This window comes from Amblyraja radiata, chromosome 17, assembly GCF_010909765.2.
Source record: "Amblyraja radiata isolate CabotCenter1 chromosome 17, sAmbRad1.1.pri, whole genome shotgun sequence".
Taxonomy (NCBI): domain Eukaryota; kingdom Metazoa; phylum Chordata; class Chondrichthyes; order Rajiformes; family Rajidae; genus Amblyraja; species Amblyraja radiata.
Window position 1 is genome coordinate 9,922,274 of NC_045972.1, and position 17,557 is coordinate 9,939,830.

General features: G+C 41.7%; 1 protein-coding gene across 1 annotated transcript in view; it reads left to right on the top strand.

The window, feature by feature from the left end:
- The first annotated feature begins 4,095 nt into the window (after positions 1–4,095).
- The window catches only part of terf2 (telomeric repeat binding factor 2), a 31,677-nt gene continuing 18,215 nt past the window's right edge, over positions 4,096–17,557 (top strand). Inside the window, exons 1-4 of the mRNA XM_033035732.1 lie at positions 4,096–4,366; positions 8,484–8,561; positions 10,893–11,005; positions 11,693–11,779. Of these exons, the coding sequence (XP_032891623.1) occupies positions 4,117–4,366; positions 8,484–8,561; positions 10,893–11,005; positions 11,693–11,779 (528 nt within the window). The 5' untranslated portion in view covers positions 4,096–4,116. The remainder of the gene's footprint in view (positions 4,367–8,483; positions 8,562–10,892; positions 11,006–11,692; positions 11,780–17,557) is intronic.

Consider the following 17,557-nt stretch of genomic DNA (forward strand, 5'->3'; position numbering starts at 1 on the left):
GGAAAGACATTCTTGCCATAGAGGGAGTACAGAGAAGGTTCACCAGACTGATTCCTGGGATGGCAGGACTTTCATATGAAGAAAGGCTGGATAGACTCGGCTTGTACACGCTAGAATTTAGAAGATTGAGGGGGGATCTTATAGAAACGTACAAAATTCTTAAGAGGTTAGACAGGCTAGATGCAGGAAGATTATTCCCGATGTTGGGGTTAGTCCAGAACTAGGGGTCACAGTTTAAGGATAAGAGGGAAGTCTTTTAGGACCGAGATGAGAAAATCATTTTTTACACAGAGAGTAGTGAATCTGTGGAATTCTCTGCCACAGAAGGTAGTTGAGGCCAGTTCATTGGCTATATTTAAGAGGGAGTTAGATGTGGCCCTTGTGGCTAAAGGGATCAGGGGGTATGGAGAGAAGGCAGGGATGGGATACTGAGTTGGATGATCAGCCACGATCACATTGAATGGCGGTGCAGGCTCGAAGGGCCGAATGGCCTACTCCTGCACCTATTTTCTATGTTTCTATGTTTCTATAGTCAAAGGAGCTCTCAAGAGCAAGTTCTTGAAGGGAATTCAAAATTCAGTTTGTTACAGCGGCTAGCTAGTTTCTTACTGAAATATCGTGCCATGCCACAATCTACCACAGGGTATATGCCAGCTGAACTTCTCATGGGGAAAAAAAGGCTCAGAACTAGACTGAGTTTGGTTCTACCTAACCTATCTCCTAAGGTTGAACGCAAACAATCTGATCAGAAACGTCATTATGGTGGAAGTCAAAAAGAATGTAGGTTCAATACACATGATCAGGTTTGTGTTCTCAGCCCCCCTTACATAGCAAACAAATGGGAGGTGGGAACAGTAGTTGAAGTGTGTGGTACCAGTAGGTACTTGGTAGAAATTGGAGGACGTGTTGAAGTGTGCACATAAACCATATGACCCCAGCAAGAGATGAACAAGAGCAAAGCATAGAAGAAGTAGCAGATCTGTCAGACTTTGGTATTATTCCAAGTTCAGATGAAAAATCAGAATTTCCAAAGAAAATAGAGACAAAGATAAATGATCCTGAACTTGACTCTCCTTTAGAACCACAGCCTGACACTCCCCCAAAACCACTGAGGAGATCAGAAAGAGTACGTAAACCAATTGTCAGATTAAATGTATAAAATTATTCTTGTTTGTCGAATTTATTTTACTTTCTCAGGGGAGAGCAGTGTAGTGTATATAATGGTAACTGTAAGAACTGACTACTAGAATGGTATGATTTTTGTCATGTGATATATTCAATATCTTATCAGTCTCGTGAATATGTGTGAGTATGCGCAATGTACTTTTGTAAAATAAAGAAGACCCATAGGCAACAACGTCTACTGAAAACCTGTGCTTGTTTCTATCTACATGCTGAGAGCCCTTGCACGGCAAACAAGTCAGGACACCTAACCCGTACTGTTGCCAAGATTAACTTTCCAAGCAGGTAGAAGCAATGTGACCACGGTGCTGTCAGGTTGGAACCAAAATGGCATCTAAAATATCCTCATGCTGGCAGTGTAAAAGCACTTTCAGACTAACTTAAAATCATTGTTCGTGATTTAACTTTAAACCTATTCCAGGAGGCACTGCAACTTAATTAAATATTCATCAGTAATTTTGCAAAGAGAAAAGAACCTTCAGCCAAACGGCTGCCACAATTATGCAAGCTGTCATCTCTGATTCACGGACATTGCAAATGTCTAATAAACCGTCTAGTGAAACCATTTTGAGCACCATTTGAAAACACAATTTGATTCTCGAGCAATGACAAACATTGTTGAGGAAGAAAGGACAGAGCAAGTACAAATTCAAGCATTTACCGGAGACTATTTCATTCATTTATGTTGTAACACACCAGCTCCGAGTATGTGTGTGCATCATTTTCTATTATACAATTATTGAACCTACGATTTAATTACTAGTAATGTAGATTGAATGCTTTAATTAGCATAATTAGATAATTCTCAATATTTTCAATCTTGATATCTGCACGACCAATGTTCGCCAACCACGTTAGCTGTTGTTGCCCCTTCAGCTCTCGCTTCTCTCTACCATTATTTCTCCTCACTTTTGGAATTCTGAAGTATAATAAATATCTCTCACGGTTACCCGTTTCCACAATTTTTTTACAGCACAAAAATTGACCATTTTGGTTTTTAACAGGTAAGAACGTACGTTTCATTTGTTACTAGTGTATGCTGGAAGCTGCCTTGTACTCCAGAAGGATTGAGCTACTCCGTGCATCACGCCCTTTGACCTTTAATGCAACCTCTCTATATCTTACAATTACTGAACCAAAGATATGCAAACAATTCTTGCTCTTGACATCAAAATAAAACTTTCATGTATCAATAGGGTGATTTCACGAAAGGTCACTGGAGCATAGATCCTCATCCACGTGACCGCAAAATCCAACTGGGGTACAAGCGTCACTTCCGGTACATGTTAGTGATGCTGAAAACGCGCACGTTCACACCCGTTAAAAACCGCGAAAACGGCCCGTTTTTGAGCTGTAAATAACTGCCAGTCGGGGTGACCGTGAGACACAGTTATCTAACTTTACAGTCCTGAAGATAGATAAAAACGAAGGTAAATACAAGAGGGAGCTGAAGGGGCAAAAACAGCAGAAGTGGTTAGCGGACATTCGCCGTGGAGATATAAAGATCGAAAATATCGGGAATTATCGCGTTTGCTCGCTGCATTTCATCAAAAGTAAGGCATTATTGACGTTTTATCTTTATTCATTTGTTATATGAAAAGTTTTAAAAGTGAAAAATCCGTCAGTAAAATTGCAAAATCGCCCATGGTTCTCAGGTGGGTTTTAACATGCAAAATGAAAACGCTTCTGAAGCTACATTTACCATTAAAATAATCGTAAACTATCAATGCATTTTGAAATAAATTTTACTCAGATGCAAGCTAAGGAATGGGATAATTGTCAGCTGTTAATTGGACAAAATCAGGACATTTTATTATTTGCCAAAATATATTTCTCAATGTTTCTTGTTTAAAGCCTGCACAATCACCCAAACTACTTATTTATTTATCATCTAATAACAAGCGTTTTCATTTTGCATGTTAAAACCCACCTGAGAACCATGGGCGATTTTGCAATTTTACTGACGGATTTTTCACTTTTAAAACTTTTCATATAACAAATGAATAAAGATAAAACGTCAATAATGCCACTTTTGATGAAATGCAGCGAGCAAACGCGATAATTTCCGATCTTTATATCTCCACGGCGAATGTCCGCTAACCACTTCTGCTGTTCAGCTCCCTCTTGTATTTACCTTCGTTTTTATCTTTCTTCCGGACTGTAAAGTTAGATAACTGTGTCTCACGGTCACCCCGACTGGCAGTTATTTACAGCTCAAAAACGGGCCGTTTTCGCGTTTTTTAACGGGTGTGAAAGTTCGCGTTTTCAGCATCACTAACATGTACCGGAAGTGACGCTTGTACCCCAGTTGGATTTTGCGGTCACGTGGGTGAGGATCTATGCTCCAGTGACCTTTCGTGAAATCACCCTATACTTTCTTTTGAGAATCTCATGAGTTTAATCGAGGGCAACTATGGGGCTTTCAGCATTTTCTTTTTTATCTTGCTGTTAATTTATTTTGCTATGTACTTTGTCAGTAAACCAGCTAGTAATGTATATTTAGAAATGAACGGACGGTTAGAATTTTTTTTATTGTCTGGAAGTCTCCACCAGCAGCAGATCCCAGTCGATTCCTTCACAACATGGAAGTTTGATACCGAAGACAGACACAAAATGCTGGAATAACTCAGCGGGACAAGACAGCATCTCTGGAGAGAAGGAATTGTGACGTTTCGGGTCGAAACCCTTCTTCAGACCTAATCCTTCTCTCCAGAGATGCTGCCTGTCCCGCTGAGTTACTCCAGCATTTTGTGTTTATCTTCGGTAAACCAAAGATCATAGAGCGGAGCTTGGTGTTAACCAGCATTCTGCGCTTGCTTCCCAACATGGAGGCTTGTTGTCCCACCAGTGGCTGCGCCGCTGCAGCGGATGGCGAGGCAACTGATGTCTTCCGGGTAATTTTAGTTTTAGATCCGGTTTAATGTTAGGTTTGAAATGGCGGACCAATTGTTTACGGGCTTGGAGTCGCAGCTCAGGAAGGTGAATGGAGATTCAGTGCAAAGTGAAATGGGTGTAAGAGCGAAGGGCGCGACGAGTCAAACGTCTGGTGGAGCCAAAGCCGATCTCCGGAATCTCGAACGAACAGCGAACCACTGGATTTTGGAGTTTAACTTCCACTGTGCACTTCAGGCTTTTCGAGATGGCGAGTATGAGGACTTCTACGCCATCCTGGACGTGATAACAGGTGAGAAGGGAGATTACGTTTTGGTGCTGGATTAATGATCAGGGACACAGTCAGTTAAAAAATGCCCCAAAGTAATAAATGTTGGTAAAACTCAGCAGGCCAGGCAACCTCAAGGATACAAGGAGAGAGCGAACGTTTCAAGTCCGAGACATAAACCCTTCGTTCATATTTGCCGTTTTTGAAGATTGATAAAGAATATATAACCTGCTCGGTATAGAGAGGAAAGGAGACATTCGAGTTAAGGTTTTTTCATTGAACTGTTTACACTTGCACCAAATCTTCAGGGAGTTAGCTGAAAACTGCGAAGTGACAGAAAAGCAAAGGTTCGCAGATGAAATAGAAGGAGAAAACGTTGCAGGTTAATTAACATTAGTGAAGAGTCAAACGGATCATCAAGCTGAAATGTGAATTATCTCATCAGTACGAGTAAGAACTTTAAATCGTGTTTTAGGGAAGGTATTAAATAATATATTAATGAACCCGTGAGAATCTTCACAAACTGCTGAGAATACTTAGCAGGTCAGACAGTGTCTGGAGAGAGAAAATAATTCAGGAGACCCTTGAGAGAAAAAAACAAGGTGGCCTTTTGTTACAGATAACGTGGAACAAAGAAACGTTTGCTGATGTAAAATAATGGCAGCAGATCTGTCTGATGAAAATATAAAATACTAGACAATCTCAGCAAATAAGGCATCATCTGTGGAAAGTGAAATAGTTGGTATTTTGGTCTGTGACCCTTTGTCAGAGCTGCTTTCTCTGCCAATATTTTATGATATTTCTCTTTCACCCCACCAGCCTCCACATTCAGTTGATCATTCTGCTCTCTAGGCGAAGTCTTTTCTCTTTCTCGGTTCTGATAAGGTGTCCCTAACCTGATACGTTAATTGTTTTGCTTTCAACAGATCGCATCTAACCTGCTGAAATTTTACATTTTCTGTTTATATTTCAGATTTTCAGCATCTGCAGGTTATAAAAAAACAATTACTTTTATAAACTTAATTCATGATTGCAATTTTGCTTAAAGTATCCATTACTGTAGTAATGCAGGAGAATATCCTAAAAGGCTCTTCAAATAAGGCCCATTTGGGTCAAGAGGCACAGAAAAGTACAGAAACATCATCCGTCCTCTCTCCCCCCCCAGAGATGTTGCCTGAAGAAATTAGCAGTTCGTGACCACAGTGCCCTCCATAATGTTTGGGACAAAGACCCATCATTTATTTATTTGCCTCTGCTCCACAATTAGAGATTTGTAATGGAAAAAAATCACATGTGGTTAAAGTGCACATTGTCAGATTTTAATATAGGCCATTTTTATACATTTTAGTTTCACCATGTAGAAATTACAGCAGTGTTTATACATAGTCCCTCCATTTCAGGGCACCATAATGTTTGGGACACAGCAATGTCATGTAAATGAAAGTGGTCATGTTTAGTATTTTGTTGCATATCCTTTGCATGCAATGACTGCTTGAAGTCTGCGATTCATGGACATCACCAGTTGCTGGGTGTCTTCTCTGGTGATGCTCTGCCAGGCCTGAAAATTGTCGTCATCTTTAGCTTATGCTTGTTTTGGGGGCTAGTCCCCTTCAGTTTTCTCTTCAGCATATAAAAGGCATGCTCAATTGCGTTCAGATTGGGTGATTGACTTGGCCACTCAAGAATTGACCATTTTTTAGCTTTGAAAAACTCCTTTGTTGCTTTAGCAGTATGTTTGGGATCATTGTCTTGCTGCAGAATGAACCGCCGGCCAATGAGTTTTGAGGCATTTGTTTGAACTTGAGCAGATAGGATGGGTCTATACACTTCAGAATTCATTATGCCATCAATGAAGATAAGTGAGCCAGTACCTTCAGCAGCCATACATGCCAGGCCATAACACCCCCACCACCGTGTTTCACGGATGATGTGGTATGCTTTGGATCTTGGGCAGTTCCTTCTCTCCTCCATACTTTGCTCTTGCCATCACTCTGATATAAGTTAATCTTCGTCTCATCTGTCCACAAGACCTTTTTCCAGAACTATGTTTGCTCTTTGTTCTGTGTTTGGGGATTTTTCTTTATTATAGAGAGAATTCTCCTGTCATCAGCTGTGGAAATCTTCCTTGGCCTGCCAGTCCCTTTGCGATTAGTAAGCTCACCAGTGCTCTCTTTCTTCTTAATGATGTTCCACACAGTTGATTTTGGTAAGCCTAAGATTTGGCTGATGTCTCTAACAGTTTTATTCTTGTTTCTCAGTCTCATAATGGCTTCTTTGACTTTCATTGGCACAACTTTGGTCCTCATGTTGATAAGCAGCAATAAAAGTTTCCAAAGGTGATGGAAAGACTAGGTGCTGAGAGCTCTCTGATACCTGCATTAAGGAGGCAAGTAAACACACCTGAGCAATTACAAACACCTGCGAAGCCATGTCCCAAACATTATGGCGCCCTGAAATGGGGGAGACTATGTATAAACACTGCTGTAATTTCTACATGGTGAAACCAAAATGTATAAAAATGGGCTTTAATAAAATCTGACAATGTGCACTTTAACCACATGTGATTTTGTTTCTATTACAAATCTCAAATTGTGGAGTACAGAGGCAAATAACTTCTACTTTCTACTGCAAACCCACTGACTCTCATGGCCATCTGGATTACACTTCTTTCCTCCTTGCTTCCTGTAAGGACTCTATTTCCTACTCCCAATTCCTCCATCTACACCGCATCTGCACCCAGGATGAGGTGTTCCAATCCAGGGCATCGGAGATGTCCACATTCTTTAGGGAATGGGGGTTCCCCTCTTTGACTATAGACAAGGCTCTCACCAGGATCTCCTCTATATCCCGTAGCTCCGCTCTCACTCCCCATCCCCCTACTCGTAACAAGGACAGAGTCCTCCTTGTCCTCACCTTCCACCCCACCAGCTGTCGTTTACAACATATAATCTTCCAACATTTTCACCACCTCCAACGGGATCCCACTACTGGCCACATCTCCCCATCTCCTCCCCTTTCTGCTTTCCACAGAGACCGTTCCCTCCATAACTCCCTGGTCAATTCGTCCCTTCCCACCCAATCCACCCCCTCCTCTGGCACTTTCCCTTACAACCGCAGGAAATGCTACACTTGTAGCTTTACCTCCCCCCTCGACTCCATCCAAGGACCCAAGCAGTCTTTCCAGGTGAGGAAGAGGTTCACCTGCTCCTCCTCCAACCTCATCTATGCATCCGCTGCTCCAGCTGACGTCAGGAGGGAGAGATAGATAAGGAAGTGTGAAGGTGTGAAAACAGGGCAAAGGGAAGGAAGGTCAAGGAAAATGTAGAATAGATCATTGTTAGCTGGGAGAAGGTAACAAAAAAGTACCAGATAAAATGTAATTGGAGACAGTAAGACTGGTCGGAGAACTGGGATGGGGCGGGATGGAGAGAGAGGGAAAGCAAGGATTACTTGAAGTTAGAGAAATCAATATTCATACCGCTATGGTGTAAGCTGCCCAAGCGAAATATGAGGTGCTTTTCCTCCAATTTGCGCTGCGCCTCACTCTGACAATGGAGGAGGTGCAGGACAGAAACACGATATATACGGTAGGAAGCATATTGACTGGTTGCATCATGGCCTAGTTCGGCAACTCGATTGCCCGGGAACAAAGGACATTACAAAAAGAGGTGAGCATAGCATAGTCCTTCACTGGTCCTAACCTCCTCATCATCAAAGAGATCTATGGGGGCTGCTGACACAAAAAAGTAGCCAGCATCATCAACGACCCATACCACTTGTGCCACGTTCCCAGTTTACTCCTGCCATCAGGAAGAAGCTGTAGGAGTTTGGAAACCATGACTTCCAGGTTGAGGAACAGCTTTTGTTTTGCACTATATTGTTTTTTTTTTTCAATTTATTGAACTTTTTTGTTTGTTATTATGTTATCTATTGAATACTATGTTTACAAAACGTGTGCTGCTGCAAGTAAGAATGTTTTACTGTTTCGGCACATATTGATACTCTTGACTCTTAATACCAGATAACCATAACAATGTAAAACTGATATCAGTTGTGCAACTTATATCACATTTCTTGCAATCAGATTTTTATTTGATTTCATTATGCATCTTATCTTTTTTTTCTCCCTCTCAAATGACAGCTGTCCTAAATCGACCATACAATGATACGGAGGAGATTGGAACGAAACTGCTAACAATACAATTTCTCTCCAAATTTGGTAAGTAACTGTTGTTTCTGACGACAATGCACTTAAGGGTCTGAAGAAGGGTTTAGGCCCGAAACGTTGCCTATTTCCTTCGCTCCATAGATGCTGCCGCACCCGCTGAGTTTCTCCAGCAATTTTGTCTACCTTCGATTTTCCAGCATCTGCAGTTCCTTCTTGAACAATGCACTTATTATCTTGGCTCTCTATGGCACTTCTCTGTTCTGATCTTTACTGTATCATAATATTAAAACTAATATTGCCAGTGCACACAATTGCATTTTATTGAGTTGTCCATTGAGTCCATGGATGCACAACCATTCATTCTAATCCATCCAAAGTTGCCAGTAAACTTCAATTTAATTACTTCAGGAAGCCTGGATCAAAAAATAGTATTTGTAATAGTGGCTGTGAGAGTTCAGTTTTTCAAAAACATCCAAAGAAAAGGAAATCTGCCATCTTCATCCTGTTAACTCTGAAAGTATCCACACCCACAGCTCGGCGATTGATTCTTATCATCTGACATGAACAAGGTAGATACTTGGTACAGGGGGCAGATATACACGAGCAGCAGATGTTGGTCAAGCTGTTGACATCCACATCCCAGGAATGAAATTAAAATTGGTACATTTTTATAGGAAAAATTAAGAGGTGCTATATGTTAGTGCCATTCTAAAGGGCAGCAGGACAGTTGTTATATGATGTTTTTTTTAAACTAAGGATTGTGGAGATCATAAATAGAGGGATTCAAGATCCAAGAGTTTATTGTCATGTGTCCCAGATAGGACAATGAAATTCTTGCTTTGCTTCAGCATAAATAAATACAGAACAGATGCACTACAGCAAAAAGTTACACTTAACTTTTATAGTCAGAAAGTCATACAGCACAGAAACAGTCCCTTTGGCCAAACTTGCCTATGCCAACCAAGGTGCTTGTGTGGGTTCCAATTGGGTGCTTTTGACTAATATCTGTACCTGTCCAAATCCATTTTAAATGTTGTTTGTATCTGTCCCTACCACTTCCTCTGGTAGCTCATTCCATATAAGTACCACTCTCTGTGGAAAATGTTCCCTCTCAGGGTTCCAATTAAATCTTTCTGCTCTCACCTTAAACTTACGCCCTCTAACTCTTGATTTCTCAAACCCCAGGGGAAAAGCCTCTGCATTCACCTTATCTATGCCCTTCGTGGTTTTATACATCGATTGCATCACCCATCAACATCCTGTGCACTGAGGAATAATGTTCTAGCCTACCCAATCTCTCCCTATAACTCAGTTCCTCAAATTCTGTAAACACACTTGTACATTTTTTCTGCGCTCTTTCCAGCTCAATGGCACCTTTCCCCCAGCAGGATGGCCAAAACTGAACACAATACTCCTGTAGCAGCTTCACCAATGTCTTGTACACTGCAACATAACGCCCCAACTTCTATCCTCAGGGCCCTGACTGATGAAGACTAGGTCACGAAAAGCATTCTTCACCACCCTGCCCAACTGTGACACCGCTTTCAGGGAACTATGCAATTGTACTCCTTGATCTGTTGTTCTAAACACCTCACAGATCACCACCGTTCATTGTGAAAATCCTACATTGCTTTGAATTCTCTTTTATGACTGGTTTGGTCACAAATGGAATTTTGTGCCCAATTCTGATCACTGCATTTTATGAAGTGTGTCAGACCTTAAGAAAAATTGCAGAAAATATACCTCTTTCAGGGTTGAGGGATTTATAGCATTGAAGAATGTGGAACTTTTCTTTGGAGAGCAGAAAAGGTTGAGAGCATAAAAACACAATAGAGCTCGAAACAATTTAGGATCAAAACAGCAGTACAAAGTTATTCCACTAATAGAAGCGTTCCCCTAATAGAATGAGACGCCACAGATTTTAGATCTTTGTTTTATATAGCAAGCTTATCTGTTATTATCCATTGAGAAGATGGTGAACTCCAAATTAATATACCTCCACAATATTCTTGTAAATTCTGGGATTTAAATCCAGTAATATAGAAGAATGGCAAAATTGATGTATACATTCAAGATGTTATGTGATTTGGAGGGGAATTTGCCAGAAGTTTGGGAGATGCATTTCAAGTAGTATTAGCAAATACATTTAGTAGATGGTACATGCTACAGCCACAGCAAAGGGGCTAAAATGACAAGGACAGAAACTTTTACTTTATTAAATATATGTTTAGCGTGGAATTCATTGCATAAGGGAGCTTAAAGGAATTATGAGGTTATGGGGGAAATGGATGGCCATGTTGCTTTTGCTGAAAGTAGCAATATTTTGAAAAGCCAAAATGTTCAACTCCTGTGCTGTTGTGATTGTACAAATCTAATTTTCAGAAAGTGATACCTTTCCACTGGGATCTATTTTAACAATTTTGGGCCAGATGAAGACAGAATTAACACTGGATGAGGATTTGTTCGAAGAAGTCAGAGAGGCTGTGGTGAAGCAGGTTATTTTACCCTTATTTCTTTTGTGAAATCAATACATTTTTTGGGAGTCTTTGGTGTGACAGCAATGTTTTCCAATAACTTTATTACAAAATTGTTTGTTATAAAATGTTTGTGGCACTGAAATGATAAAATGTTACATAAATATTTAGCAACTACTATTGTTGCATTAATAGTAGGGAATTGTCCAGGTTAGAATTTGTGTTTATACGTGGCTTCCTCTGTATTTTAACACATCCACATGGAAGAAAGCAACTGTGTATTTGGCAGCTAGGTCTTGCAGTCAGTCATTTCAACCTCATCAAATTAGTGATTCCCAAAATGAACAGGTAAAATGAGGATTGTTGTTCCTAACATTTCAAGCGTTATCCTAAAAAAAGAAATGTGTCCAAAAGAAGCTAGGGTAACTGGTAGAGAAAAGTTCAGCTTCTTAGTTAATCCTTGTGCTGCCAAATATGGAAGATCCACAAAGAAAATAGTGGCATTGGCTCCAATAAATTCTCAGCTGTTGTTCTATTTCTCTCCTTTACAAGTGAGCATCCAAGAATAGCCATTGAATTTCTCTGTAAATTGTATTTCTAAAACATTCATCTAAAATTACCAGCTGTGATGAGTTTATTGGTAGTCAAAGATTTTGCAAAATTATTCTGTTATTTTTATACCTAATAACATGTTGGTCCTCCCTCAAGGCTGTGGTTGAATCTATTAAGAATAGACGTTTTCGAGAAGCATCTACGATATTGGAACGGCATCTGAATAAGGATACTGCTCACCAGGTATGTGTATCAATATTCAGTATTTACTTTAATGTCATTTTAACTGAGTACTTACATACACAGATGAAACGAAAAAATTGTTTATCAATCAGTTCCCATCAGTGCGGTTAATAAAAACAGAATAAATGCATATAGCTTTAAAAATTAAAATTACCATATCTAAAATATGCCTAAAAATTGAAATAAAAACAGGCATTCAGACCGAACAGTGGCTTTGCTTTGACAGGTGCCTAGCTGTCAAAGTATGGGCGAGGTTAGATGTGTTGGTGTATGATATATGGGGAGGGGACACAGCCCGTTAACCAGTCTTATTGCCTGTGGAAAGAAGCTGGCAGAATGGAGAAGATGTGGTGTGATGGACGATAGGGGTCCTTGATAATGGAGATGGCTCTGCTGATGCTCCGCTTCTGATAGATCTCCAACAGGAAATTAGGTGTGAGGCAATTACTTAATTTGGGGTACTAAAATAAGATGATTAAATGCTATGACGGTCATTTTTTATGTTATTGATTTTTTGTTATCAATGTTTTTCCACCCAAGTCAATACCTAGAAATAAATAACTAGAGGTGCCATGGTCTTGTTTAAATAGTGCATAAAATAATAGACATAGGCAGAAGGTGATATGTGGAACCCAATAAGGAATGGATGATGGGCAGATGGAACCAGATGGAGGAGAGGAAAGTGAGGATGGGTAAGGAGAATAGAAAACCATATGGATAGATAAGCGGGTGATGGGCAGACAAAAATTGGAAAAGTGAACAAAGAATGGTTAATTGGTAGGAATGGGAAATGAGGAATGGACAGATGGAACCAGATGTGGGAGAGGAAAAGGAGGAAGGTGCAGGAGACACCAGATGGGTTTCTACTGGGAGCTACTTACTAAAATTGGAACAATCAATGCTCATGCCTTCAGGTTGTAGGCTCTGGCACCCATTTTGTCTATTGTATCTGGTCCTGATATGGCCTCCTCTATATTGGCATGTCCAGACAACCATTTTGCAAAGCGTGTTGGCAATGGCTCTCTTACCTGGAGCTTGTTGCATTTCACTTCAATGCCCCTATCCTCTTCATGTACCAATATGTCTGTCCTTGGACGTCTCCACTGCCTTCTCACTCGGAAAGACGACAGCCCAATGATATGAACACTTTTTTGTTTTTTTTTGTTTTAAGTAACCCACCTAAGATCTCTCCCTTTATTCACCTTTCCCATTTCCAACTGCCCATCACCCAGACACCTGTCTAATTGGGTTTCTGCTTCCCTGACCTACCTCCCAATCTTTTCCCCATCTGCCCATCACATAGAAAATATAAAACATATAAAATTATTAAGAGATTGGACAAGCTAGATGCAGGAAACATGTTCCCGATGTTGGTGGAGTCCAGAACCAGGGGCCACAGTTTAAGAATAAGGGGTAGGCCGTTTAGAACTGAGATGATAAAAACTTTTTCACCCAGAGAGTTGTGAATTTGTGGAATTCTCTGCCTCCAAAGGCAATGTAGGCCGATTCACTCGATGCATTCAAAAGAGAGTTAAACCCCTGTCTCACGGTGCGAGTCCACCCACGAGTGAACCCGAGTTAAAAACAAATCAAACTCGTAATCACGTAGAATTAACGTAGCCGGAACATCGGAACTTGTGGACTGAACTTAGCGACTCGTAACGCTAACGGCAGGTACTCAGGGAAACTTGTTAACTCGTGAAAATGTTTCATCATGTTGAAAGATTTCCACAAGTCAAATTTACTCTTGAAGAAAAAATTTGAAACTTTTAAACTCGGTTGTAATATCGTAGTAGCCCATGAGTTTACCGTAGTGGCTCGTGAGTAACTCGTAGGTTTGGCCTGAGTGCCAGAAGTGAAATGTTTAAGATTAGTCAGATCTTAATGGAAAATGAATGAATGGATGGATGGATATAGGAGTCTGAAATTAACTTGGATACTTTTGATGGGAGTGAGCCGCCGATGAAGCTGAAGGTACTGAGCGAAGATGGGGGCTCAAGCATTGATGGGAAGGGTTAACACCGGGCGGGACGCGTGAAAAGTCACCATACTGAGGGAATTCCCACGTATATGAAGCAGAGAGAAACGTGAGTTCTACATAGAGTACGTTTGAGCCAACAAGGAGACATTTCTTCAGATAATGATTTTACAATGTGAGGTGACATTATAAGACATGGGAGATAGACACAAAATGCTGGAGTAACTCAGCGGGGCAGACAGCATCTCTGGAGAAAAGGAATTGGTGACGTTTCGGGTCGAGATCCTTCTTCAGACTGGTTTTGTGCTGTGCTGTTGCCGTATCTCTGGAGAGAAGTAATGTGTCACCCATTTCTTCTCTCCAGAGATGCTGCCTGTCCCGCTGGGTTACTCCAGCAATCTGTGTCCATCTTCGCTGGCGAGGAACCGTGCCCGCCCTATGCATGTTTTCGCTCTCGAACACAGATAGCAGTGGATTATTAGGAGAAGAAACTCGCGTTCATGCCGCACAACGTGTTTGACCACCTGCCCCCGCTACTCAAGGAGCTTGTACTGAGCGGTAACCAGCTGCGGAGCTTCAACTGGGGCAGGCTTTACCTGCTAAGCTGCGCATCTTCAACCTCACCCGCAACCAGATCTCCAAACTGACCAATGACTTCCTGCGGGACATGGCCTCCCTGCAGTACCTGGATCTCAGCTACAACAACCTGAAGACCATCCAGGCCTCCAGTTTCCCGGACAGCGCCATCAAACACCTTCGGGAGCTGCAACCACTTTCTCTGCACCTGCGACGCCAGGTGGTTCGTGTGGTGGATCAATCAGACCACGGTCTACATCCCTCGCCTGGTCACCGATGTCACCTGCACCTCCCTCAAAGCCCACCGCGGCCACGGCGTCGTCATGGTGGACATGCACTCCTGCAACTTGGACTACCTGGGCATTGGCCTCTACACTTTCTCCGCCTTGATCACCCTCTTGCTCCTCTATTTGATACTTAAAACAGGCCTTCATTCACGGTGGTGCAGCTGCCTGACAGCGAATGCAGCGTTGGAGACCCAGGTTTGATCCCGACTGCGGGTGCTGTCTGTACTGAGTTTGTAAGTTCTCCCCGTGACCTGCGTGGGTTTTCTCCAATATCCCCCCACACTCCAAAGACGTACAGGTTTGTAGGTTAATTGGCTTGGTGAATGTAAAAATGTCCATAGTGGGTGTAGGATGGTGTTAGTGTGCGGGGATCGCTAGTCGGCGCGGACCTGGTGGTCGGAAGGGCCGGTTTCCTCTCTGTATCTCTAAACTAAACCAACAGGGGAGAACACTGGACCTTCTTGGTCAGTTTATTATTTTGCACTTATATACATTACACAGATCACGGAATGTGTAATAAAGCTGGCAAGCCGAGGACATGCAAGAGACGGAGGGAAACGGGAGACGATTTTATTCAGAAACTCCGTTCTGGCAGAACATCTATCCTGTGTTAAGAAACCTAACTTTCAGAGGATTTAAATCTTGAGTTCAACTTCTACCTGAATTTAATCAATTTACAAAAGCTTTGAAGTTCTTCCTGCAGTCCGTTTCTTAAAAACCTTTACGTTTTGCGCTTTTTTTGACAGCCAAGTACTTTAAATGCCATTTATTGCATTGTAGCAATGATAGGCAACGATTTGATAAAAGCGGTTAATTACATGACAAGAGAAGCATGCAGCTACATAAGAGACACAGAGAAGCTGATCATCGGGTCAGTTCTGTCCATGGTCATGGGAGGCTTTTTATAGTTTAAAAAAAACTGCATGACATTTTTATCCATGTGATGATGTTTCCACACGTCGGTAGTCGTTGTTGGCTCAAGAGTAACTCGGGAGAGGAACTTGGTAACTCGGGAGAGGAACTTGGTACATCGCAGAAATGAGAAGTAAACGGCAAACTTAGACATACACGTGGGAACTCGTTTAAACTCGTGAACATAAACTTGGAATCTCGTAGACAACCATGAGTTTGATTTGTTTCTTTCACTTGGGATCACTCGTGGGTGGACTCGCACCGTGAGACAGGGCCATTAGATAGAGCTCTTGGGGTCAGAGGAATCGAGGGATATGGGGAGATGGCAGGAACGGGGTACTGATTGTGGATGATCACATTGAATGGTGGTGTGGGCTCAAAAGGCCGTATGGCCTACTCCTGCACCTATATTCTATTTCTACATCTCCCTTATCTGCTTCCACTTAAATTTTGGTCTCAGTCTATACTTTCCCCTCCCCTCCACCCAGCTGCGCATTTTTTTTTCATATCTGAGGATAATGCAGCTGCTCTGCCGAAGACCACACAAAATTGCAGCCAATTATGAATGCAGTTACACACACCTCTTTACTTCCCCACCCCCACCATCAATTTAATTCATATGTCACACTGCTTCAGGAAAGCTATGTCCTGAAGGAATTAATATCCAGATGGATCTGTGGCTCAATGGCTCAGCTGGTAGAATTGCTGCTTCACAGTCCCTGCAACCAATTCATCCGTAACATATCTGGTGCTGTACAGAGTTTGCACACTCGCCTTGTGAGACCGTGTGGGGGGTTTTACCAGGTGTTCTGGTTTCCTCCCACATCCCAAAGACGTTTGTGAGTTGGTGGATTAATTAATCGCTGTATGTATATAAACAATAAAATTATTTTGTGGGGAGCTGAATTGGAGGGAATGAAAGGAGAAGATGGTAAACGGGTTGGCGGGTGATTGATGGTCAGCATTTGTGGGGCCCAAGGGCCTGTTTCCAGCTGTAACACTTTATATATCCACAAGAGGTTAAACATCCCTGAATTTGCCATCATCAGTCTGACTGGTAGACTCATCTGCCCCTGAGTGTAGAAGTGACCATTGCATAAACGTCCTATTCTTGCACTAAGAATACCCTCCACCTTGTTGTGTGACATTCTATTTGTATTAAATACATAGATGCAGAACTGATCTGGTAGGTCAACCAGGCATCCGTGAAACTGTAGACTATCACTGGCAGTGGCAGAAATGTACACTACGATCTGTAATTTCATAGCCCAGCAAATCGCTCATTTTAATACTGAGCACAGCCCCAACAGAATGCAGTATACAACTGAGCAGGTTCAGAACAAAACATTGGAATCCTGTAAAACCTAATTTTGAATGATGGTTGACAATTTAAACAAAAAATTATGGGCAGAGGTGATACCAAAGAATATTTTATACTCAAAAATGGCAGGGCCCTGTAGATGAACTCTAAAGTTGAACTCCAACATTCATCATCATTAGCTTCTGCCTGAAGTGCTTCCTCGTGATATTTCTGAACTCGCAGAGGTGGTTTTTGACCAATTTGATTCCTGTAAGTAATATCAATACATAGCTGGTTGCAGCAAAGGATACAGGGCCAAATCAGCCCAGCTGTAATGGTGAAGACTTGTGCCTCCAGTAAACCGTTCCAGTACAAATAAAACACTGGCATCTCCATGATGGTCTGAGAAGTTAAGCTGCTCACTAAAAGGAGGAAAAAATACAATCCATTTATATTGCTTGTTCAGTCCACAGTCAATCATCAGCAACATGATGCTACTGATTTGACATCAGTAGTGTTAATATCACTTCATCGTCAATGGCATGGTGAGCGTCACTGACCAGAAGCTCCACTCAGCCAACCATATTAAAACTGACTACCAGAAGCTCTGTATCCTGTGGCAAGTCGCTTGCATCCTTGCCACTTAATGTCTTTCCAAAAGAAATGTCAGCAGTGTTATGGAATAGTCTCCACTTAGCTGGACGAGTGCAACTTCAATAACATGA